The 25,930-nt window shown below is 38.5% G+C and overlaps 1 protein-coding gene across 2 annotated transcripts in view; it reads right to left on the reverse strand.

The window, feature by feature from the left end:
* TXLNB (taxilin beta) overlaps positions 1-25,289 on the reverse strand; it is a 42,246-nt gene extending 16,957 nt beyond the window's left edge. The window contains exons 1-7 of one of the 2 annotated variants that reach the window (XM_073894012.1): positions 25,201-25,289; positions 24,201-24,644; positions 15,967-16,058; positions 11,144-11,314; positions 3,501-3,695; positions 1,548-1,667; positions 255-329 (exon numbers count right to left, since the gene is read on the reverse strand). In XM_073894012.1, coding sequence (XP_073750113.1) covers positions 255-329; positions 1,548-1,667; positions 3,501-3,695; positions 11,144-11,314; positions 15,967-16,058; positions 24,201-24,644; positions 25,201-25,246 — 1,143 coding nt within the window. In that variant the 5' untranslated portion in view covers positions 25,247-25,289. The remainder of the gene's footprint in view (positions 1-254; positions 330-1,547; positions 1,668-3,500; positions 3,696-11,143; positions 11,315-15,966; positions 16,059-24,200; positions 24,645-25,200) is intronic. The other variant, XM_073894013.1, reaches the window with a different exon arrangement.
* Between the last annotated feature and the right edge of the window lie 641 nt (positions 25,290-25,930).

The following is a 25,930-nucleotide window of genomic DNA, read 5'->3' on the forward strand; positions in this document are numbered from 1 at the left end:
CCCTCACTGGTATGTCAGCAAACCTTCTGACTGGATGTTGTTGTTGTGGAGCATTTATTTTTCTTAGATATAATATTGTGCTTTTCTTTTTACTTTAAAATAATAAATATGCAGTTAGTGTTCATTTCTAACTCCTATACCCCTGGCCCCGCCACAAGTAAGGCCTGGTGCAGAGGAGCTTTGGTTCGAAATATGGAAATAGTGAGGAGAGCCACACCCCATGCATTGTTGCCCCCCCCCCACTCCAACTTCACCTGAGCCTGCAGGACTGTCTCTTGTTCCTTCAGCACTTTGGCCTGAAGTTTCCACTCTGCTGCCTGGTTCAGCAACTGTGAGGAGAGAGAATGCATGGAAAGACTGTCAAATTGCCCTTTACATCACCATGTGACAATAATTTGTGTGTAAAACGTAATGACTTGCTAACTAACCCTCTTAAGTAATTTTTTGGGAACTTCACAAAGTATCTAGGAAGGCTAAGAAAACAGCTGAACAGTTGGATTCGTCACTGAAAATTTGTGGTTCTAATCGATAAAAAAGAGAAAAAATAATCTGCAACTCAAGCATGAATCACATAAAATTTAACCTCCCACCAAATTCTGGAACCTTCTCTAGCAGTCCTGCTTAACCATCATTCAGCGTCTGCTTGAACATCTCCAGAACACCCCCACCTGGATCATTGTTGTGAGCAGCTGTTCCTTTATAGTAAATTCAAAGTTATTCTCCTAGACCACAGTTCTCCACCATCGCATGCATCAGAATCTGCTAGGGAGCATGTTAAAATGCAGATCCCTCTCAAAGAATGTAAACTAGGAAGTATAGAGTGTGATTAAAGTCTATAGTGAGAGCAAAACTCCAAGGCAGTTTGGATGTTGGTGTTCCATGGATTACATTTTGAGAAACACTGGGTTAGAAATTTGACCTATTAGTCCCCCAGACTGCTGCAGTAGCATCCTTGTCCCTCTTCAGTTCATTTTCCACCCAGGAGCCAAATTCATCTGTTACAGATGCCAGGCAGATCATGTCACTTCCTTAGCTAAAACTACCTGGACTTTCTCAGTATCTTTAGGATAAAATCCAAACTACTTTCCAAGCCTACAAAGCTACGCAATTTGGCTCCTGGTCACCCCGTCTAGAGTAGCCCCCTCCTTCTGCCCTGTTTCAGTTCCTCCTTATTTTCCTAATAGTACTGATTATTATCTGAAATTTTCCTTCTTTGTTTGCTTGCTTATTGCCTGTCTTTTCTTAGTTAGATTCTAGTCTCTGTGCTGGGATGTGGCCTTCTTGGTCTTGCTCACTGCTATCCCCCAGCACCTAGGATGCTGCTTAGCATAAGATAGGTGTTTGAAAAAGGTCTGTTGAATGGATGTGTGACTATTTTATGTCAAAAACCATGTAGGTATAGTGCCTTCTATGGGCTGGCCAATGTGGTTCTCTAGGGAAGCTCAGGCTCCCTCTATCAGTTTCGTGTTCTATGATTCTGATCAAAAGCAACTTTCTCAGAGGTTCTCTGACCCCCAGGCAGACCAGACAAGCACACTGATAAGTACATATTCCTTCTCGCGTTTGTGTCGCTCCTCGGCTTCCTTCATCATTTCTTGGGCCTGTTCCAGTTTTGCATCTACCAGCTTCTGCTGCAGTTCTCTGTGTTTAAATATTTTGTCCAGATGCTAAGGGAAAATAAATGGCACATATCAAGCTTGACTTATTATTGGTGCTGAGAAATGTAAGATAAAAAAGTAATATCGACACACATGTTCTCCAGGTTTTGAGATTTAAAGAAAAGGGAGGCGGGGAGAATAAATGCACTGGCATCACTTGTGACTTTGTATAAAAGTCATAAATTGGTGAAGTCCCCTGCATTTGGCACTATACAAAGTAGTGGCTGCAAAAGGTAGAGGTGTCAGAGTTCAGGAATGTTAGCTCCAGAAACTCCCAACTTTGTTGTCTAAACTTAGTAACTACTAGATATGATGCCACTTATTATGCTAGATGGCAGACTGATGTATATGACAAGGGCTACAGCACCATCACTCAGGATTTTGGTGATTTCTATGAATCTAAAACTGCTTTTAATCATATTCATACAATTTATCATAGTGAATTCTCTTCCACATTCTTGTCTCAAGGGTTGTGACGCAGCTCTGGGGGACCACCCTGTGGCCCAGGGTCTGGGACTGAGGGGGGAGCCCCCCCCACTTCAACTCTGTTGCTCTGGTGGGCAAAACAAGGGCCAGGGTCACTGATGAATTGATATGCAAATGTGCTCCTGCCTCCTCTACATCTTTTGACCTCTCAACTAGCTTAGTGAAGAGAAGCTTTGAATACTACCTCAGCGTAGAGAATTTCTTGGTCATTAGGAGGCCCCATCGGCAAGAGGACCTATGGGATTCTAGCCTTGGGGCTTATCTAGAATCAATCTCAAGAATGTACAACTGGTCTACCAGGCCATTCTTATCTGGTCTCTCTCTGAAGAATATGGACTTTTTTTTTTTTTTTTTTTTTTTTTTAAAGCTTCTTCCCTTTTGCTTTTGCCTGAACCTCCACTCTGGACTAGAATTGATCTTGGTGACAAGATAAAATGGTACCATGGCATTTTGGCTTACTGTGAGGGGTGTCTTGATTTACCTAACTGCTGCTTCTGTGTGCTATTGGCTCAGTTTTTCTCTTGATAAAATCTTAGCACGTTGCCAACAGAGCCACTCTGATTATGTTCTGTGACATTTAAGGCAGACATTTAAAATTTGGGTGGGATGGGGTAAATTATGATATATAAAAACCCTGAGAGGGCTTTTGGAGTCTTAAAAATATATTAAATATTAAGATATAATTTTGGAATTTTAAAAGATCCTCATAGTCTCCCTAATGTAAAATATTAAAAGCAAAACTCTTTTGGCTTTTGTGACTATGGGTAAGTGATTTAATCTTAGCCTCTGCTTCCCACCCATATAATGTGGATATGGTATTATCTAATGCATAAGATTGTTGAAACAAGGAAATGACATATTGTATGTAAAGTACAGTACTCAGCGCCTTTCCTGGCATAAACTCAGCACTGAATAAATAATACCATTAATATTATAATTATTATATTATTAATACTATTATTGGTTTGCAGGGCATATAGAACACAGATGGTTCATTTAGTTGACATGATGATCCTTAAGAGGGGGTCTATGAGCTATTTCCTAGCTCTGTAGAAAGTGTTTTTAAAAAGCTGAGAAATACTATTTTCAAGGATAACTGTGCTCACGGCCTACTACTTCCTATTTATTGCCTTTGCTTTGCAATGATTCCAGTTTCAAAGAAATCCCATATGGCTTTTAGCCAGGTCTTTTGCAATACCACCTGTTTTTATTTTGGCTAGTAAAAGAAATCCAATCCTAAATATTAATCAGTTGAGAGGGCTGGCCATAACTTTCTTATTAACCAAGTCTCCCACCTTCACAGCCCAGATCTGGATCTATATATAGTGCCCCTAAGTTGTTTGATGTGGTTCTCACCTCCTCTCTGAGCTCATACTGATCAATGATGCTTTTCAGTTTCTCTGCAAGCTCTGTGTTTTCCTGACACAGCTTCATATTTCGCTCACTCTGCTGTTCAATTTGGGCCTGGATATCTGTCAGAGTGGTCTGGAAATGACTTGTGATATCCTTCCTTTTCTCTTCTTCCTCTCGTGCCCGCTGAAGGGTTTCCTCCTGTGTATAAAAAGCAAAGTCTCTTGTTAGGCTGGTTTATGTGCACCCAGGTTTATAGAACTCAGGGTTAGGTCAATGAAAGGAGATCAGTGTGCAGGGTTAAGTAGGATATTTTTTCTCTCAGTTCTCTGGAGCTAACCTTGCGCAGCCCCAAAATAAATGTATGAGCAAACGTTTCAGTTGTAAATACACAGTTACTCAGAGCAGGTGCAATGAGGGCCTTGCAATTGATAGTTAGTGATGAATAGGCTTGTTTTAAAGATGACGGGTCGTCATCTTTAAAATGCACTGAGTGCATACACTACCACTTTCTAACAAACACGCAGTAACAGGGTTTTGATCTCTTGGCTGTGGCCTGGAAAAAATGCCACTCAGCTTTACTGATGGATGAGACAGATCCTGTGTTTCCTTGGTTTGGTACAGAAAGAAGAATAATAGATCTTATATTCCTCTATAAAAAAAAACACACACACAAAAAACTATGGCATGTTAACCACGTAATTGTATTACCCAAGTTTAGTAAATATAAGTGATCACAATATAAACTTTTTCTTAGTAAGAAAAACTTTCATCAACAAGCTTGAAAAGGAAACAAAGATAGCTATAGATCAATTATAGCAATTCAAGAATGTAAAAAGAAATCTTAGAAAATTTGCTGTACATTTTATTTCTGAAAGCACAATCAGCCCACATGTCACATAGGGTAATTGAAATGTTCAATATAAAGTTTGAATCTGAAAGCAATTTTAAGTCCCAAATTTTCTTTAACTCTGAAATGAAACATCTAATTTCTCCCTCTTCCACTTTGTTAACACTCAAGAATTGGAAATTAACTTTTATATCATTTCTGTTCTCTTTTCTCCTAAATCAAAGCACTCCCTTCATTGCTAACAACCAACAATGTGCCCAAATTTCCCCCATAACTATATTGAGAATTATTTGCTTTGTGATGATTCCTCTCATTCTTTTAGAATCAAAGGGTTTAATCTTGCTGTATCATAGCAAAGATAGAGACACTGCTGAAAAATGATATAGGCATTTTAGGATGCCTTTCAGTTGTGATTAATTATTATTATGAAAGCTTGCTTCATGCTTGGCAAGTAAAATTATATTGCATTTAGTTGCCTCCTGTGATCAAATTATGTAACAGGATTTTTAAAAAGAAATAATGATTTAAATAGAAGTAATTGTGCAAATCCTTATTGTGATAGTAGAATATTGTGATCAAAATAAAAACTGGTGCTAAGAATTATGCTCTGAAAATACATTAATTTATCATTAGGTATCCTCTTTCCTCTACAATATTAACATATTCTCCTACTCCAATAAAGCTCCTGCTATCTGAATCATAATTAAGTCATAAAACCATTTCTTAGGGGTATTGTAGGAAATAGCCACACTTCCTAATCTGAAGACATTAACTGAGATGTTATTTCCCTGATCTTTGTATGCTAACACTCACTATATATCTTTCACTAAGCATGATTATAACCATCTGTAAGAGTCACTGAATATACATATGATAGTGATTGTCTCCTTGCTGCTTCAGCTTAGCTTAGAAGTCAACAGGTTCCTAGCTGTAGAACTATGGACCATGATCTGAATGCCATTTGCATTTATTACTATTCCATCCATGAATGAATGAGTAAATGAAAGAACCATCCCAGGATAGTCAGCAGGTTTGAGCTTGTCACTGGCAACGGGCTACAGAAAGAAGGTGTGGGTGTCAGGACGGTTTAAACACAGGTCAAACCATCATAGTGCTGAATCCTGGCCCACAAAGTAGCATTTTGCATTTCACAGTACACTGTTTCTCAGTGAGAGAAAAAGACATCTAGCAAAGTCTTATATAACATTTGATTCTATTGGTAAAGAATTTGGAATCATTTGGATGATGTCAGAGAAAAAAATTTCCTTATCAAGCACGTTATTCAAAATGGAAATTAATAATGCAAATAAGATTGAAGGGCAAAGTCTGAAATAACTAAGAAAATGGGCTGTGCAAGCAGCACTGTGCATTTTAGAACTGGTGCTGTGCCTGGCCCATGATTCATAAATATTCAGTAAATGATTATTCAGTGAATCAGTAAATTATTAATTTACATACAGACATTAGTAACGTGGACTAGGTGAGTCTTATAGTCCTTTCCATGTTAAAATTTTGTGATATTCTGATAACAAATCTTATTCATTTACTAAAGTCATATTCCCTGAAACACTTACCCATCTCTTACTGGCAAGTTCTTTTTCAGTATAGTTTGAAGTTTCACATTTATTGCTTCAAATATATGGGTATTTCGTTGAAATAAGCCCATGTCTTAGAACTTCGCTGGTCTTTTTCTAAATTATCTTAAATTGTGAGGTTTTGTGGGTTTTTTTTTTTTTTGACTCACTGAAGAATCAATTTTATTTTATTTTTTTTAAAGATTTTATTTATTTATTTGACAGAGAGAGACACAGCGAGAGAAGAAACACAAGCGGAGGGAGTGGGAGAGGGAGAAGCAGGCTTCCCGCTGAGCAGGGAGCCCGATGTGGGGCTCGATCCCAGGACCCTGGGATCATGACCTGGGCCGAAGGCAGATGCTTAACCAACTGAGCCACCCAGGTGCCCCCACTGAAGAATCAATTTTAATAAAGAATAGTAATAGTTAAGGGTTTTTTTTGGTGGAAGAGCCTGGCATGCATTCTTTTTCTGTATCTTCCCAGGCTCCTAGCACATGGATTTTAGATGCGGATATACTTAGGTTGTTTTACTAGTATGGCCAAGGAAGCTCATACTACTTTGACCCTTCTACGGATAATAAGTATAAGGTGTGGACAAAATGCAAGAAACAACTACTTAAAAACACTGGAGAACTGGAGATAGAATCAAGCAAATTCTAGAGGGAAGTTGACACCTGTAAAAAGGGAATGGTATACTGTAAGTTTCTCTCTCTCTCTCTCTTTTTCTAGCTTTTAGCTTGAATGCAGACTGAAATTATCAGCTGCATGGGATGGATAAAACTCTCATAAAAAACCTACCTACCACTTTTCTGGTGTGAAGAATGAAGAGTTCTGGGCAGCTATAGCTCCTGGAAGATGAGGCGAGATTCCCAAAAAAGAGAGAGAGAGAGAGAGAAAGACTCCTAAATTCTGTGGATAAATTCTGCCCAAATCTTTGGCTGACCCTGAACCAGACAAGTGCAGTGTAGACTCAAAGCAGCCAAACTGAGAAAAAAGAAATGAACTGAGTTTGAGCTGCTGCCCAAGAGAAGGGATTTGCAATTTGACTCTAATCAAGTTAAATGCCTTCTTAAAAAGAATGACAACAACAACATTCACAAGGAGTATAGTAGAATCCATATGCTCCACAACACAACAGCTGCAACATCCAGGATACAGTCTACAGTGACTTGATATATGAAGAATTAAGAAAATGTGACCCATTCTCATAAGGAAAGATAATCAGAGGAGGCCTGTTCCATATTGACCCAGATGTGGAATTAGCAAATGAGAATTTAAAATAGGTATTATAGATATGCTTAATGATTATAAAGGAAAGTATTATCTTAATGAATGAAAAGATAGGAAATCTCAAGAGAGAAAAAAAAATCTCTAAGAAAGAACCAAATGGAAATTCTGGAGTTAAAGTAACAAAATATGAAATTTACAGATCCCTGGGTGGACTTAGAGCAGAATGGAGATGACAGAGAAACGAATCAGTGAATGTGAAGCTAAACCAGTATAAATGATCTAATCTGAAGATAGAAGAAAAAAGATTGGTGAAGAACATATGAGAGACCGAAGGACCTATGGGACAATAGCAAAAGGTTGTCTGGGTGGCTCAGTCGGTTAAGTCCCCAGGGTCCTGGGATCAAGCCCTGAGCTTAGGGCTTCCTGCTAAGTGGGGAGTCTGCTTCTCCCTCTGCCCCTCCCCCCTGCTTGTTCTCTCTCTGAATAAATAAATGAATAAATAAAATCTTAAAAAAAAATGTCTAACGCACATGAAGTTAGAATCTTAGAAGGAAAGGAGACAATGAGACATAAAAAATACTTGAAGAAAAATGGTTGAAACTTTACCAAAATTGGTGAAAGACATAAATTACAGATACAAGAAACTCAGCCAATCCCAAATAGGATAAGTATGAAGAAAACTGCAGCTAAATATAAAGAAGTCAAAATTCTGAAAACCAAAGAGTATAGAAAAACCTTGAAAGTAGCGAGTTAAATGGCATATTGCATACTGGGGGACAACAATTCAAATTATTGTTGATTTTCATCAGAAATTGTGGTGGTTAGAGTACAGAATGCAGAACCTATAAAAGGCTGAGAGAGAGAAAGAAAAAAAAAAAAACCCTTGCCAACCCAGAATTTTATATCCAATGACTATAGCCTTCAAAAATAAAAGCAAAATAAAGACATTTTAATGATTAAAAAAAAAGAAATAAGAGAATTAATTGCCAGCAGACTAGTATAAGAAATACTAAAGGGAGTTCTTCAAGCTGAAGGGAATGACACCAGACAGAAAGCTGAAGCTTCAGGAGGAATAAAAAGTGTCAGAAATGGTAAATATCTGGGTAAATAAAGAAGACAGTTTTTACCTTTAATTTTTAAAGAAATGTATAGGATCATTTAAAGTAAAAATTATAACATTGCCTCATGGGCTTTATAAATATATGTAAATGTGGTACATATAACAATTATAGTTTGAACGGGGGGTCAGTAAATGGACCTATTTAGGTTGCAGTGTTTCTACACATTACATAAAGTGAGACAGTATTAACTCCAGGTAGACTGGAAAGTTAAGAATGTTTAGGTAATCACAGAGCAACCACTGAAAATACAAAGAAGTATAACCAAGAGATAAATTAGAATGGAATTTTTTAAATATTCAAATAATCCAAAGGAAAGTGGGAAAAGAACAGAAGACCAGAAAACAGAGATGGCAAATAGTGAATAAATAATAAAATAGTAGAAGCATATCCAACCACATTGATAATTACACTGTATGTTAATGGACTAGTACTCTAACAGACAGATATCATAAGAATGAAAATGAGTAAGATCTAACTATATACTGTCTATAAGAGGCTCACTTTAAATATAAAGGCCAGGTTTGGAAATAAGGATGGAAAGAGATATGCCATGCAAACAATAAGAATAAGAAAACTGGAGGGGTTTTATTGATATCAGATAATGTAGACATCAAGATAAAGATTATTACCAAAGGACATTTCATAGTGATAAAACAATTTATCAAGAAGACATAACAATCACGAATGTGTATACCTGTCAAATTAATACTTCAAAATACACGAAGCAAACATCTACATAATTAAGAGAAGTAGACTGTTCCCCAATTATACTAGATTTTAAATTATACTAGGAGATTTCCTCAACAAGTGATAGAACAACTAGACAGAAATTCAGTAAAAACCTAAATGATCTAGGGCTAATTGTTGCTTATGCAAAATTATACCTAACGTTTGTAGAACACACCTTCTTTCCAAGTGTGTATAGCATGTTTGTCAAGACAGACCATGTATGATGGGCTATAAAAATTAAGCAACACTTCTAAATAATCCATGGGTCAAAGAAAAACTGAGGAGGAACCCGGAAAAATATTTAGAATTTGAAGCCTGATTTTGATACTTAATATATGCATGACCTTGGACAACTGATTTGGATTGCTGAGTTTCAGTTTATTCAGCAATAAAATGGAGCTATTAACCCTTGCAAGGTTGTTGTGAAGATTAAATAACATGTTATTTAGCGCAAGTCCTGGCACAATAATTATACTTAACTTCATTGTCCATAACTGGAGGCCATTAGTGAGGCTGTGTGTCTATACTGATAGGGTCTCCTGCCACTTCCATCATTCTGTCTTTGGATGCTATCCAAAGAGCACAAGCTACATCATCCCATTCTTTATTTTATTTATTTCTTTATTTATTTTAGGGGGGGACGGGCGGGGGGGAGAGAGAATCTTTTTTTTTTCCTCAAAGACTTTATGTATTTATTTGACAGAGAGAGACACAGTGAGAGAGGGAACACAAGCAGGCGGAGTGGGAGAGGGAGAAGCAGGCTTCCTGCGGAGCAGGGAGCCTGATGCGGGGCTCACTTCCAGGACCCTGGGATCATGACCTGAGCCGAAGGCAGATGCTTAACGACTGAGCCACTCAGGCACCCCGAGAGAGAGAATCTTAAGTAGGCTCCATGCCCAGCCCGCAGCCCCACATGGGGCTGGATCTCATGACCCTGAGATCACCACCTGAGCCAAAATCAAGAGTTAACCGACTGAGCCACCCAGGCGCTCCATCCCATTCTTTAAACATCTTTGTTGATAGTCTTTCCACTATATCGGATTTAATTTTTATCTCCTTACAATATAACACTACTTATGGAAACACACAGTGCTGTTTACTTGAATATGTATCTTGAGTTGAGAATACTGCTCCCATCCCCAGGCCCCCATTTAACTGGCATTTCTGATTGTCACTAGTGCAATGATTGAAGACATGCCAGAAGCCCTTCTCCTACAACTTGTGATCTGAGAGTTATAGTTCATCCTGCTGGCCTTCCATTTCCCAGATATCTGAAACCAGTCTGGAATATGAAGAGCCATGATTCTCTTCCAGCTTTCTGCCCAAGTCTGTTGTGCAAACTCAGCAGTGATCTTAATCTCTCTGCTTCTTAAAGGATCTCCTTTTAAACATATGTAATAATAACTATCTCACAGAAATATTGGTGTCTAATTAATTATTGTTTGTCAAAAGCTTTAAGTTCTTCAGCTGGAAAGGGGATTGTGGACGCCTGCAGTATTCTCTTGGAGAGCCCTGCATCTTGCTTCATTGAATGGAGATAGTGTCTGTGTGTAACCAAATTAGGCATACTGCTATAGGCTTATGCTGTAATTAATGAAACCTATGCAAACTGAATGGAGAGATCAGTCTATTATTTTTAGATTGAATAATTAAGTCTGAAGAGCTTCAGTGTTTTTTTCAAGTAGCTTCTTTTTCAGCTGACTATTGACATTTTGGCTCTCACTCTTGCTGTCTAATGTCAGTTAGTTTTGTGTCCGTTTTTCTCGTGTCCTGCAGATTTCATTATAATACAAAAACTGTTGAATTTTTACAAATTCGTATTTTAAAGAGTAGAACTGAGTCTTATCTTGAAAAAGAAAACAAACTTGAGGTAATAAAAAAGCAAGGGGGATGGCACACATTTTATTGGGAGCCTGCTCTGTGTCAGGTACTACGGAGCACTCTACACATATGACCTCATTTAATTTTTCCCTGGCCACATGGTGAAGTTGGTGTAATCCCCATTTTAGGGATGAGGAAACAGGCTTGGGGAGTTAAAATAATTTATTGAAGGTCAGAAACTCATGCTCTTTCCATGAGTGGCAGAAGCCTGTGTCTATGCAGCATGCCAGAAAGTGTGTTATTCGGAGTGGTGGTGATACATACCTTCAGTGTCTTGTTGTGTCTCTGCAACTCTCGGCATAGACTCTCCAGTTTGCTTCGAGCGAGGATAGCTCTGCTGTGTTCACTTTGTAACTGGTCCTTTTCTTTTTGGATTTGTACCTGTTTCTTTTGTAAGAGCTTTAACTTCTTTTGCTCTGTGCGATGTTCGTCCAGCTAGACACGAGAGGTGCAAACATAAAAGAAAATGGCAGGAATTGCTTTTGAGTTGCTAGAAAAGCATCAAAAGAGGAAATACCTAAAGATCACTCTGTGGTTGTTGGAAACATTTTTTGCTATTGTCACCGCCCCACTGTAATCAAATAAACTTCACAAATGGGACTTTGCGATACTTGTAGATATGGCTTTTAGAGCCTATCATTTATAGGCTTTTCCTTATCATTATAACGATCCCTTCTTACTCTGATCTTCTTTTTGGTGGTCTAGAAATCATTTTCTTTCTCTTGAATCTCTCTAGTGATACCAGTCAATAGAGAAGGGCATGTCTTGGAATCTGTAGGCTGTCAGAATTCACGATAATGCCTTGCACTGGTGCAATGGTCAACGGTGTGTCTGCTTGATGTATATTTTGTGCTCACAATTCTTTCTCAAAACAATCTCATAGCAACTATTCTTTTAAAATTAGGAAAGCATAAAACAACCTCCTGGTAAATGGAAGATGAAGTTTGTGGTTTGTGAAACAGGGAGAGAAGAGAGAAAGGACCTCTTGACTATCTACCATTGGTGATTTTCCGCCAGAGCTTCAGAGGTAGCTGCTGCACAATTCAGCAGTGTGAATGGCAAGTGTCCGTAACATGCCCTGCCCTCCGACCACCCCCAGCCTCCATGCTTATGGCCAATGAATCATTAAGAGAGAGTACATTTGGATTTTGAATGATCTATTATCTTTTTCTGAAATTTAGATATTGTTATTATTGTTATTGCCATTATGATTTAGACTTTATCTTTTGAAGATTAAATCATATGTCAGGGTTTCTCAACCTTAGCACTTAGAATATTAGGCCACATAATTTCTTGCTGTGGGGGGCTATCTTGGGTATCATAGGCTGTTTAGCCTACCTACTAGATGTAGGTCCCTGAACTACTGGATGCTAGGAGCACCTCCCACAATCGTAACATCCATAATATCTCCAGACATACATCGACTATTGGCCCTGATGAGGGAGCATTGCCCCATGTGGATCTACCTGAGTGCCAGGAGGAAGATACTCTACATGTGTTTCATAAGTTGGAAGTTGCTTGCTTATCAACAACGTAATGTTCTAGTTTTACTGCAAAGTCATATACGTTTGACATTTAGCTAGGTCTATCTTGCTTTGCTCTAAATAAAAACCCTTAACTTTCTGACAATTTTTTAAGAACATGGCTAATTTTACTCAAATAGTTCAGGCTTGTGAATACATACATGGTTTCTTAATGAATGAAAACAACATATTGCAACTGAGTCAACTTCAGTCAGATACTTCCTGGCTTAGTGATTTAATGATGCACTTAGACACCATAACACTTCTATACTATTGTGACAGGCATATTGGATTTTTATCTGCTCTTTTTCTTGCTCTCCCTTTTTTATTATTAAGTTAAAAAAGTAAAATTAATGACAATTACTAAATCAGAATAGTATTAGTGATTTGTTGTAACTACATTAAAACTGAGGAAACTTAGAAAAACTACTTCTTCCAGGTCATGTGGTATCTTTATTAATAAATGTATCCTTATTTGTTAATGAAAACAATAGTAGGTAATATTACAGGATTCAGAATCTGCAAGGGTGAGTTAGCTAGAGTGGCAGTTTGATTCACATCTTTGAATTTGATGATTTATTCTATGTTAATACTTACACATCGGACACCTTCTATATTAATGTCCAAATCAGTGAGCAATGGAATAAGTTTTAGTCCCCAGGTAAAAGACTGAAATTATTCATAATTTTTCCTTTCTGAAAAATAAATGTAATGGGTTTTTGGCCAATTTTCTCGTATTCATTTTTCCTAGAATGATCTTTTGGGTTTTGAAGTTTATTATAGGACATGATATAAATGCCAAAGTATAGTAAGTAAGGCTTAATTAAGTTGAGTAGGCTCTCTGGAAAGATAACCTCTGTTGGGTGACTCCTGACTGGGAGGGTGAGTAGGTGGAGGGAGTTCCTAGGGTGAGTAGCTGTGGCCCAGGAAGAAAATCTCAGGCAGACGGGAGAAGTGATGCTTCTCTGGTTTGCTGCTGTGGGCTGCAGCACCCCACATGGCTTTCCGGACGAGGCTGGAATGCTGCCCAGTCCAGCCAAGTATGGAGCATGGCACTAGAAACGAAATATGAATGGCTTTGGTAGAAGGAGGTAAATTGAAGGGGCAAAGGGAAAATGATGTGGAAAATACCGAAGAGAACAAGGATGGACATGTCGGTGAGAATGGGGGCCTTACTTTTGGGAAAAATATTTTTGAAACCTAACTTATTTTATGGCGTTGAAATTGCTCATGGACGGTTAATAGCTAATGTTAAGCAAGCTGCGATAAAAACAAGTTGATATACTGATACTCGCTTTATAAATTTCTACCATTCTTTTGGAAAGTGCTATGACCATTTAAAAAACCCCTATACAAACAAAAGGCATTCATACCGTTTGATTCAGTAATCCCAATTCTGGATTGGGATCATAGATCATAAAATGAAGGAGAAGGAACAGATCTAAGGCATGACGATGTTCAGTGCAGCAGTATTTGGTAAAGCAAACAGTGGACGGAATCTAATGTCCCCAAATTAGAGGCCCAGGAGATAATGGCCACTTCCTGGAAAATGACATAACTATTACAAAATATAATTATAAAGACTAAACTACATGGGCAAATGTCTGTTGTATGAGCCAACAGAACTGGATACCAAATTATATATGTACCTTATGAAAGTAATTGTTATAAAAAGTATCTCTGCATATATAGCAGCACTGGGAATGAAGACGGATAAATCAAAGTTTGTGTTTTAGGTTATGGGATTAGAGATGTGTTTGCTTGTGTCTGCAGCATTTCTCATATCATCGTGATGTGGGGTTTATGTGATTAAAGAACAATTAAAGAGTGTTGGCAGAGTTAAACAACCAGCCAGTGACTCAGGGTTTCAGAGTTCCTCCGGGTCTATTGCAGGACAGTTCAGCCCAAGAAGATGCGGCAATGTGACAGGAAGAAATAGGGACCATGGGACGACGAGAGTTAGAAAAAGAAAGAAAACAAGTCACTTGTTAAACTCCATCAGTAGGGATAAGATGAGGGGTTTGTGCACCTGTGCTCATTCAGTTTTGGAGGCCCTCTTTTAAAAACAAAACACACAAAAAACCCCAAAATTAAGAAAAGAGAATTGCATTCAGGGCCTCAGAGGGGCCCATGCCAGTGAGAGGCTCTGACTGAAACTTCGTTAGTGGCAACGTAATTCTGCCTTCAACCTGCCGCCTGGAGGAAGCATTTTGCTGTGTGAACTTAGCGTCATTCTCCTGTCACTGCTTGTCCAAAAGAAATAAGTGAATGAAAACATATTTTTTTAAAGAAAGCAAGCAGAGGGACGCCTGGGTGGCTTAGTTTGCCTTCGGCTCAGGTCATGATCCCAGGGTCTCCTGGGATCGAGTCCTGTATCCAGCTCCCTGCTCAGCCTGCTTCTCCCTCTGTATGCTGCTTCCCCTGCTTGTGCTCTCTCTCTCTCTCTGACAAATAAATAAATAAATAAAGTCTGGGAAAAAAAAAAAAAGGAAGAAGATGGGACGGAGAAGCACGTTGGCTAGCCTCACGTCAGAGGGTGTCACATCCCAGCGGTGGGTCACACACCCCGGGGAGTAGTGGCCCAGACCTCAGATGGCAGTCCTGTAGCAGAGAGGCTGGCCTCACTGAACCCTCCTCTTTTTCCCAACTGACCCATTGTGGGAGTACTGGCGGGGAGGCAGTGCCCTTCACAGATTCTGTGATGTCTCTGAGTGGCTTCTCTGCCTCCCAGTGGCCTTATCCAGAGGGATCCTGTCTGGAGAGGACCTAGAACTGGGCACAAAGCAATCCACATCAAACACTGCCACAGTGGGGGGTGGGAGAAGAATGTAGACCAAAGAGAACAAAGGAATGGTTGAATGAATGACTGACTGAATGAATGAACAAATAGAGTTTTCAAGACCAAATGAGAAGGTGTCACAAGCTGAGGTAGGATAAACTCATCCAACTGCCTTCCTGAGGGGACCCCTCAAAACACCTGGGCATAAGAACTGAATGAAAGGGGCGCCTGGGTGGCTCAGTTGGTTAAGCGATTGCCTTCGGCTCAGGTCATGATCCTGGAGTCCCGGGATCGAGTCCCACGTCGGGCTCCCTGCTCAGCGGGGAGTCTGCTTCTCCCTCTGACCCTCTTCCCTCTCGTGTTCTCTGTCTCTCATTCTCTCTCTCTCAAATAAATAAATAAAATCCTTAAAAAAAAAAAGAACTGAATAAAAGTTTGCCTTTAAGTCGAGTATATTTCTGTTTTATTACAAACCCAAAAAGAACTTTAAAATATCCACAATTTTCAGTGATCTCTAATTCTCTCTTCCATTCCCCAAATTATACATATAACTGAAGGCAGAATAGACTCCAACTCTATCCTCTTTCTTTGTTGTGCTGTTTTTCCTCAGTTTTTCTGTTTCTTTTTCCTTTAAAAAAATTTCTGCTTTCATGTATTCTCGCTTTGGCTTGTGTGAAGTAACCAGCTATGGTCTCTAATGAGGTACCTGAAAAACGAATGGCCTTTTCTCAGCTCTAACCAGAGCCTGAATCTTTCTGACACAAAGAGCTAATCAGAGATCTTACCAATTCAGCATACTTCTTGAATAAAAAATCAAGTTTTTCTTCAGGTGTTTGCAACTTGTTCAGATTTTGCATTAGCAGGTTGGCTTCTTTGCCTTCAAAAAACAAAACAAAACAAGAAAACCATAAAGACATTTAGAAAAATGTTTTAAATCTTTTGAAAATAGTCAAAAGAATAAAAAATGCTGACTTTATATGTCACCCACTTCCCCGCATTGATTAATTTAAAAAAAAAGGAGAGCAGCCAATCAAAACTTCTGACGCCCACCAAACTGCCAACATTGACGCATGCGGTTCTAGAATTCCAGCCCAAAGCACAGGAATTTGACAGTTTAGTCTGCCATTTTTGGGTTTTGGTTTTGTTCTTTTAGTACCTTTTTTCTCTTTTGGGGGGGGAACCAACTGTCTTGTTTCTGTGCATGAATGCATTCCATGAGGTTTGGGGGGGAATGTTCTGCTCATATTTCCTACCTAGCAGAGAATAAAATCAACATAGAAGGAAAACCAAGCCAAGACACAGAGGGCCTTCCCACAGGCCTTTTTGTATCTCTGTGACAATGGGTTCAGCCTTCCTGGCCCTTCCTTCTTCCCACCCAGGCCTTAATCTTTGTTGGCAGGCTCCTTTTCTGACCCCACTTGGAGTTTATTTTACATTTTTAAGACTCATCTGTTCATGATTATTTGATAGTGAATCTCAGATTCTTCTCTTTCCTCATTTTCTTCCTTTTGTCTTCTTTAGCTCAGCCTCCCTGTTTGCCTTTCTGTGGGCCTGGAAATCTTGTTTTCAAGTAGCCATTGGGCTGAGTGTTGGTGGGGAGGAGAGGGACCCTGGGGCCTGCATGTACCACTGATGGTATCTTTTCAAAGAGTCTGATCAAGGTGGAACAGAGTGACAGCCCCTCTGTCTAATTAGAATAGGAAGGTCAAGCCACACAGTAGAGGCCCCGTTTCCTGATGTAAATCTACATAAGAATATTAACAACTTTGACAACCTTTCCCCAAGAACAGGCATTTCCCTTTTGCTAGAATATTTGCTTTTATCCTGGGGAGGCAGATAAATCATGGAATTAGGCTTACCATATGAAATATATGACATGGGACATGCTTATACTAAAAAAAATTTTGCATTGTTTACTGAAGTTCAAATTCCCCTTGGCATCCTATATTTTTATTTGCTAAATCTGGTAACTCTAATGACATCAAAGAATTTTAGGTCTAGAAGGATTTTAAAGAGCATCCAGACAACTGATTAATTTTATAGATTAAAAAACTAAGGCCCAGTGAAGGCCAAAGTTACATAATTAGTACTGGCAGAGCCAAGGCTTGTATCCAAGGTTTGTCTACTTGCTCTAAATCACTTCATTCCCATGTGGAATTTGGATGCCAGGAAACCCAGAGAAATAAAAGGAAACTTTTTCTTAAAAAACATGACCTCATTCCTAACAGCCGGTTTTGTCCATCTCTGCCCAGTGAGTCAATTCAGATTAGAGACATGGCCTACGACGGGGAGAAGGTGGGTGTGAGAGGTGCCCACCAGCTCTCCAATTATGGCCTGTGGCTTATTGTGCTGCCCCACCTCTCCTGTGCCTGTGCTCAGAGTTATTTCTCGATTAACGGGGAAGGATGTGACATCCCTTCACCCTTGCCTTCAGTCTGGGAAAGGGTCCCACATGATGACTGTTGTCCTGAGTGAGTGTCGTCTATTAGAAGAAAGAGATTGTTGTGGATCAGATTTGGCCCAGGACCCAGATTACGTTTGGTCCATGGCAAGTTCTCAGTAAATGTCGGTAATGGTGGAACAAAGCAAAGCCAACCTGTGCCCACTAGTAGCATGTGAATTAAATGAACACTGTCCTGAAGACAACTCTGTGATTGACTAGAGGACAGACAGGTCTTACTCTCACCTGTGCCTCTTGAGTATATGCTTAGGATACCTCTTAGTAGGAGTACGGTCACATAAAACCATTATGTGTCTCATTTGGGGGACATAGAAACATTTGAGTGAGTCCAATGGGTCTCTTTTTCTCTCCACATGGAGTATCTTCTTTCCTTTTTATTTTCTTTAACTGTGAGAAGAGGGTTTTGTTTTGTTCTGTTTTGTTTGGGGCACACTCACTGAGGTATCTTTCTGCTCTCATGTCCTGTTATTTTGTGCAGAAGGTCAACATTCAGAAGCATCAATTTATCCTTCAAAAATTATTTTGCCCTTCGACAACAACAACACAAAAACCCAGGAAACTGGAGATAAGCATGTACAGAATGAATAAATTTGTGACATCAGGGAGCTTAATTTTTAAACTTCCATTGGTTTGCTGGACTAGAATGCTGTGTGGGATTATGGAGAAGAGGAATAGACAGAGATTGCTCATCTTCTAATAAAGGCTGTAATTACAGTTCTACAGAAATGGGGTCATTTGGTGATAGTGCAAACACAAGAGACAAACTGACTTTTTTCAGGGACATTTTACTGGGAGGGAATGACCTGCCTTTTCCCCGATGTGTCATTCCAAAGCAGTGTGATTGTGAGATTAGTCATAAAGAAAGCAAGGGACAGACCTGAAGTCCCCATTAAAGCTGGAGAAGGCACGTGAAGGGCATATGGCCATCCCTCCACAAAATAGTCAGTTAGTAGTAAGTCTACAAGGAGGTAGGACCACCTGAGCAACAAGAACAGCCATGTCACACATGGCTATGGCCAATGACACAGTTGTAGACTGAGGGAGTATTGTAATACAAAGGAGTGATTTTTACATCAAAGAAAATTGATGATATCAAAGAAATTGAGATAATGAAATCAGCTCTATAAATGAGGACTGGGATTTTTCTTAAACTTTTAGCATAGTGATAACTGTTTATACTAAGTTTATGCGGATTTGATGAGTGTCTAAAACCTGGCTTTTTCTCTTCCAAAATTATCTTCTAGAAATTTGGGGCTAAAATTTGGTCGTGGACACACAAGTGTGCCTCTCTTTCCCCTTCCTGATTTCCATGTGTTATGGCAGAAGCTTAAAGCTGGAAAAGATCGTGAATGTTCTGTTTCAAATGTTAGACCCAGATTCATATTTCAATGTTAATTTTGTTTTCTAACACAATTTAAAAATAGTGACTATGATACAAATAATTCCTGAGTATCTATAGGTATTTTTTGAGAGAAATAAGATTTGTGTATGTTGATAAAAAAGGACAGTGTAGTTAAATTCACAGTGGACTAAGGATAAGGACTAGACCCTGGGTTCTAGAACAGACTGTGTCCCTGACTTATTGAGTGACCCGTTTTGTAGAGTCTTCAACTCTCTGGGCCTAAATTTCCCTGTCTATAAAATTATTAAGTTGACTGAATGGGTTCTGAGTTTAGCATTTAGGATTTGTTGATTCCATGACTGGAATAATTTTAACCATTTTTAGCTTGATTTAGACAACAACAAAATTAACAATGTTTGGGTGGTATATTTGTCTTCCCAATATGTTTGGGGGGGAAAAAAAACAGACTTTTAAAATTTATCAAGAGTCTCTTATGCCTCATTGTCACCTCTCATAGTCTGGTTTTTGTTTGTTTTGCTTAGTTTTAATGGCTTATCAGTTTTGAAAATACTGCTTACTCTGTATTGTTTTTATTTGGCCAACATTTTATATCTTTTGTGTTTTAGTCACCTTGTTATATGTACTTGGAACTTCGGCCTCTCACTCAGTTCGGGAGAGGACCTGGACTTCTTATTAGGTCAGTTGATGATATGTTTGAACTATTAGCAATTTCTTGGCTATAACTATAAAGAAAACTTTCTTAAAAGAAAAAAAAAAACCTTCAAGAGTCTAATGATGAGGAGATTATTCCAGGGGAAAAAAAATAAAGCAAAACCTTAGTGAAAAAGAAAAATACCAGGAAGAACGGTAGGAAATGAATACATCTATTCTTAATTCTGATCAGAAAAGAGTGCTAATCATTTTGTTCAAGTTATAGTTTTCTCTCCCATTTGACCTATTTTTAAACCTCTCCCTCTGTTTAGGATGTGGCCTAAAATCTAGCTTCCCTGTGACTCTGCTCATAAACCTTGCAGTCTCTGTTGATTCCTCTTTTCCCTGAATTCTTCTGGTCTCCTAACATCTCTTCCAAAAATTTAGCATTTGTATCCAGGCAACAGTTCATCCCCCTTTCACAGTGAAACTAGCAATGAAGCTAAAATGGAGAAACAAATCATCTGGGAAAGTGCCCATTCTAAGGAAGAGTAAGTAAATGGCTTTCTAAAGACATTTCAGAATCCACTGTTCTAGTCAAGGTCCTCCAAAGGTACAACTGAAAGTCACCTGTAACTAAAGACAAACCATTAACTGAGCTATGGTAAATGCTCCTTAACCAATACACCAGTTAGTTTGTATGTCTCTTCAATCCTGCAATATCAGTAACTTCAGTTCTGCCCCCTTGCTTTCTTTATGACTAATCTCACAATCACATCAACTAGTTGAGTAACCTCTTTTGTAGACTCTTAAACTCTCTAAGCTTCAATTTCCCTGTCTATAAAATTAGTGGGCTGACTAGACGTATTCTGAACTCAGACTGGACCTTTGGATCAGCTTTGTTTTCCTCCCAGGCTTATGCTTCAAACCTCTGATTTCCTACTCAATCAGTTATCAACCTGAATGTCAGAATGTATATTCTATTTTATCATTGTTCTGTGCTTATTACTATGTGGTGCTTGTGCAGCCCACGTACTGTTGGCAGAGGAGTGATTAATAAGACATTTGTGAGTCTGGAGGATGGGGTGGGGGAGGTAAGGGGGTTACTTTAGATGTTGACAGGATGTGTCAGGATCTGTCTAATGGGGAATCTGTTTTTGTTTCCTTCAATTCAGATGCCAAGGGGAAAGTGACTCTATCAACTAAAGAGATTTAAAAATGTTCCTCCAACTGCTCTGGTGTATAGTATGTCAATGGTGGGAGGATATGCAGTCCCTAAGGGAAAAACAAGTCCTGGGTACTTGGGTTGTAGAGACATTTCCCAAATAATCAAAGGTGCTCTATGAAAGAAGGGTGTCTTTGGTCCAGTAAGTCCAGGAAATGTTGTAAACTATGCCCATCTCTACTGAGATTTTCATTGCATATATTAAAGGTCAGAGAATTCTGGCAGTAAGGGAACTTTAACTTTGTCTGAAATCTCAAATACCCCAAAGTATATACTACGGAAAATTTTACGTTAGAGAGCCAGAACATTTCAGCATCTCAAAAATACCAATAAAGCAGATATTATCTGATAAACATGCAATAATGAAAGACTTGTCTTTGATCAAGTATCTAAGCAAAATCTAAGGATATATTTTCAGTTACTGGTCAAATGATTTACTAAAATTATATAAAAGGTCCAAATAGATTCTAAAGAAGACCACAGCCAGGACTTCACTTTTTCTTCAAAAGGACGGAGGAAGAACTTTCTGAAACAACAGAACCATTGCTTCCACAATCTATCTGTATCAGAATTACCCTTGGTACTTTGGCTCCACTCCAATCCTCCCAATTCTGAATTTCTGTACTCAGGAACAGCATTTTTCATAAATTCTGTATTTGACTCTAATGCACAGTTAAGTTTGAAAACCACTGGTCTAGACAATAAACAGCTGAGTAGCCTGCTAAAGCTACTTGCAGACAGCTGAAATCATGTTTTAAATGGTGGTTACATATTTAGATTAGCCTAAAAATGTTTAAGTCTCATAATGTAGCTGAAACATTATAGTGCTTAGAAGAATATGCTGATGGTGTTTGGAGGACTGGCATGGAAGTGTCAGCATCACATACATGTAGTTAGGGTGGACGCAAGTGGGTACCCGACTTCACAGTCATTGGTTCTGATCAAACATTCAGTTGAAATCTGGTAACTTGGACATAGTGGCAGAATTAGAGTTGTGGAATGTTTTCTTTCTCTACAATTATTTTGATTATTTGGTAATTAGATGGTTACTATAGATTTTGAAATAACTCATGGAAGACAGAGAAGAAACCAAAATTGGTCATCTTTAATTTTACCCCTAATTTTTTCATATCCCGATACAACACATGTACATTCCTCTGTATAGATAGTTGTAGAGTGATAAAGCAAAAGAACTTTCCAGGTTAGGAACACTTGAAATCATAACCCTCCATGATGTGATTATATACTGTCTTATGGGAAGTTTAACAATGACTAATACAAAGGGACATTTCTGAGATGTCTTGGATAGATAAGGAAAAACAGCTTTTGAACACAGAGCAACTTTATTCTCTTTCCCAAAGAACCAAAACACTTGAGTGATTCCAGTCTTGCACTTTGCAACTTGGTAGATATATTTAAAGTATTATTTGGGTTATTTTATTCTTTATGTTGGGTGAATCATGTGTCCTATTTAAATGTGTCTTTTAGCCCTTCTTAAAAGCATTGCCCACAATGAGTTTTAAGTACCATGGTGATATCCCATGCCAGCAGAGACATATTTTGGGATTTATAGATAGCTTGTTATTGGAATCTGAACACAGTTCTGACTCCAGTGCCCGTGATCTTTCACTTTGCCACACTATCTTCCAGAAATGAATAAGACATTATAGCTGTCCCTGATAAGATTCTCCACCTCCCTTGGGAGGCAAGTATATAAACAAATGATTGATGCAGAAAATTTATTGGAGAGGTAAGGAAGGTGATGCTAACTCTAGCTGGGCATGTCTGGGAATGTACCATGGAGGAGGTGGTATTTGTACTGAGTGTCACAGTGAAATTCACCAAGGAAAGACAGGCAGAGGGGCTCTCCTATGTACAGTAACATGCTTTCACTGGTAGCTAAAAAATTAACTCTCTCATCCTTCTTTCACAGCCATTTTTGGTGTAGAATCCCTCATGGTCTCCTAACAATTTTCCCATGCCTGTTCTTAGCACTTATCCTATATAACAGTTAGATTACCTGTCTGTTTTTCTCTCCATATTTAGAGCTACTTAACCAAAGGGTCTTGCTGATTAATTTATCTTTGTGTACCTAGCCCAGTACCTCATAAAGTTGAGGCATTAATAAATATTTGCTGAATCAATAAACTGAGAGTAAAATTATTTTGTGCAATTTTTGACATTCTATAATTGATACTTTTTAAAGTTTTGTGAAATAAATATTTTATATAGTAAGAGAACATACTACTCAGTGATCTAATTAACAATCATTTTATATACAAACCATCTCTAGGGGCACCTGGGTGGCTCAGTCATTAAGCGTCTGCCTTAGGCTCAGGTCATGATCCCAGGGTCCTGAGATCAAGCCCCACATCGCTTCTCCTTCTCCCACTCTCCTTGCTTATGTTTCCTCTCTCTGTCTCTCTCTTTGTCAAATAAATAAAATCTTAAAAAAAAAACCCATCTCTATATTTATATTTTGCTTAAATCCAGATTCCACTAGCTTTGCTTTAAGTAATTTTCCTTTCATTTCCTTGTTCATTCGTCCTTATAACAAATATTTATTGAGCACCTAGCATGTGTCATCCACTATCTTAGAGACTAGGCATCCAGTGATGTCTGAATACACACACAGTCCCTGTTCTTGATCTGAAAGAGCTAAAAGAAGACATGCATTAACCAAATAATCACAAAAAGTAAATGTACACTCTCAAAAGCTGCTAAATGCAAAGAAGGAAAGATAACACGGTATAATAGAAACAGAAAACAAGAAGACCTTATCTAGGGTTGGGCTACGAAAATGCCATTTGAATTGTAAGCTAAATTCAGCCCAAAGGGCTGAACTTTAAGGATCTCTAGGTAGAGAAAATAGGATGTATGTGGGCTTTGTGGGGGATGGAGCATGCTATGTTCAAAAAACTGATAGAGAAGATCAGAATGATGAGCAATTAGGCAGTAGTAGTAGTGGTGGTGATGGGGATAGAGAGTTCAGGAGGGAGATACTGTGGGGTAGAGTGATGGGAGATAAAGCTAGAGAGACTGGTTTGGGTTAGACCATTAGGGCCTGAAATACCATGTTAAGAATTTTAGTCTTCGTCCTAAGAGCAGTGGGAAACCACTGGGGAGACAGGGTAAGTGAGTAACATGTTGAAAAGTTCACTTTCTCTCTTTTGAGGGGAAGCAGCTAAACACAAGTATAGCAAGGAAAGTGTAGGGAGACCCTGAGGGAAGCTCTTACAGTAATCCAAAAATGAAATGTGGCTTTTAGTAAAGTTTGGAGGAAGTGCCCCGTTTTAGGAATCATCGAAGAAAAGTCATGCATTAGAATATAACTACTTGCCTAATCCTTTTAGGATTTTCTTTTCCAACTTTTGCTCTTTATTGCTGACAGGCTCTTTGGCTGTGGTTGGCTCTCCAGAAGCCATGGGTTCTCTCTCTGTCTCTTCAGTGGCCTCATCACAGTCCCCATCCTCATTGTCGGGTGGTTCTATGTTCTCAGGCTGCTCCTTTGTCTTGGTGGGACCCTCTTTTTCAGTAGCAGACCCATAGGTATTAATGATGTCTTCTAATTGTCGATTCAACTCCTCAGAGATATCATGAGCTCCCTGTTCAGACTGCACACCTGACTTCCCCTCTGGTGCTTGAAGTGGGGTTGCGGAATCCTTATCATCTGGCTTCTCCAAGCCATTTTGATTGGGTAATGATGAACTGTCCCCTGGAGGTGTTGACTGGGGTTCTCCTGAGAGCTGTACAGAGTGATTCATCTCCATACTGGGAGTAGTATCTAATGGTAAGCACAGTCAAGTTGTATATAGTTAACCCAGTTATATGTAAAATGTAAGGATATCCCCAAAAGGGCACCTACTAATTACAGTTTCTAACATAGAATGAATGTACTTTCACAAACCATTGATATTTCAATTAATTAGGTAGAAACAGTGGGAAGCCATTTTTCCAAAGCGAGTCATAATATTAGCACATTTTTGGTTTTGGTCTTTAAATTCCGGTAGAAATTCCTATGATTGACATTAATGGAGTAATTCAAGATATTGTTTTTCATGTTATATTTGTCATATTGCTTAAGACAACTTGTGTTAACATTCTCTTACATTGTTCTATGTAGATTTATGGTCATTGGAAGTACATAGATGTCTATATTTAAAATGTTTAAAGTGCTGTTATTTTTTTTCAAAGTGAAAACATTTAATACGAGAGTGACTGAACTTACTAAAATCACTCATAATGACAGCAGTCATAAACTCTTCTAATTCATAAGTGAAGATTTGATAAATATGAGTACATTGATATAAATGAATTATTATACTATATACAGGAAATACTTTCTTGCTTTTCAGGTGTTTTCCTTTTCTCAGATGAGCAACACATAATTATCCATCAGCAAGATACATTTTCTGAGTTTCAAACGAGCTTCATTTTTGGAATAAAACAGAGAATGGAGGAAGGTACAAATTAACCAAGAAACTAGTTTGGAACCATGGTGATAGTCATAATAATAATTTCTTGAATTTCAATTATACTTTTTTGTTCCAATATAAAAACTGACTTTCTTTTAGAAAAAAAAAAAGATTACAACCCTTTTTTTCTCAGTCAAGAAGCTCTAGGATAACTTTGTAATTTTTAAGAAATAGTAATGTTTAATGAATAGGAAGGGAATGAACTTGGGAAATAATCCACATATAATATGGCCTCTTTGGAAATAGGGGCTGAAGTACAAGCTCAGTCAAAGAATACCAGGATTTCTGGCTATCTCCATTTCTCGGGTTGCAATAGAGTTGACTTAGCCTTTTAAGTGATGGTGCATTTTATTTGTAAATGGTATCTAATGGCAATGCTGCTAATTAACAGCATAAAAATATGATGGTGTTCTCATAATGCACAAGTTTTGCTGTTGTGGTTACCCAAGAGGAAAAACAAAAACATACTGTTCCATGCACTGCACAGCTTGTTTCTCTTGTTCTCAGGGCAGGGGATGTCAAGTGTTTGGACCCCAATAAGAACGGAAAATTCAGCCTACAGCCAGTGCCTCCCACTGATGGCCCTCATCAAGTA

Source organism: Callorhinus ursinus, unplaced genomic scaffold (assembly GCF_003265705.2).
Source record: "Callorhinus ursinus isolate GAN/ISIS: 27379988/994484 unplaced genomic scaffold, GSC_fseal_2.0 scaffold6, whole genome shotgun sequence".
NCBI lineage: Eukaryota > Metazoa > Chordata > Mammalia > Carnivora > Otariidae > Callorhinus > Callorhinus ursinus.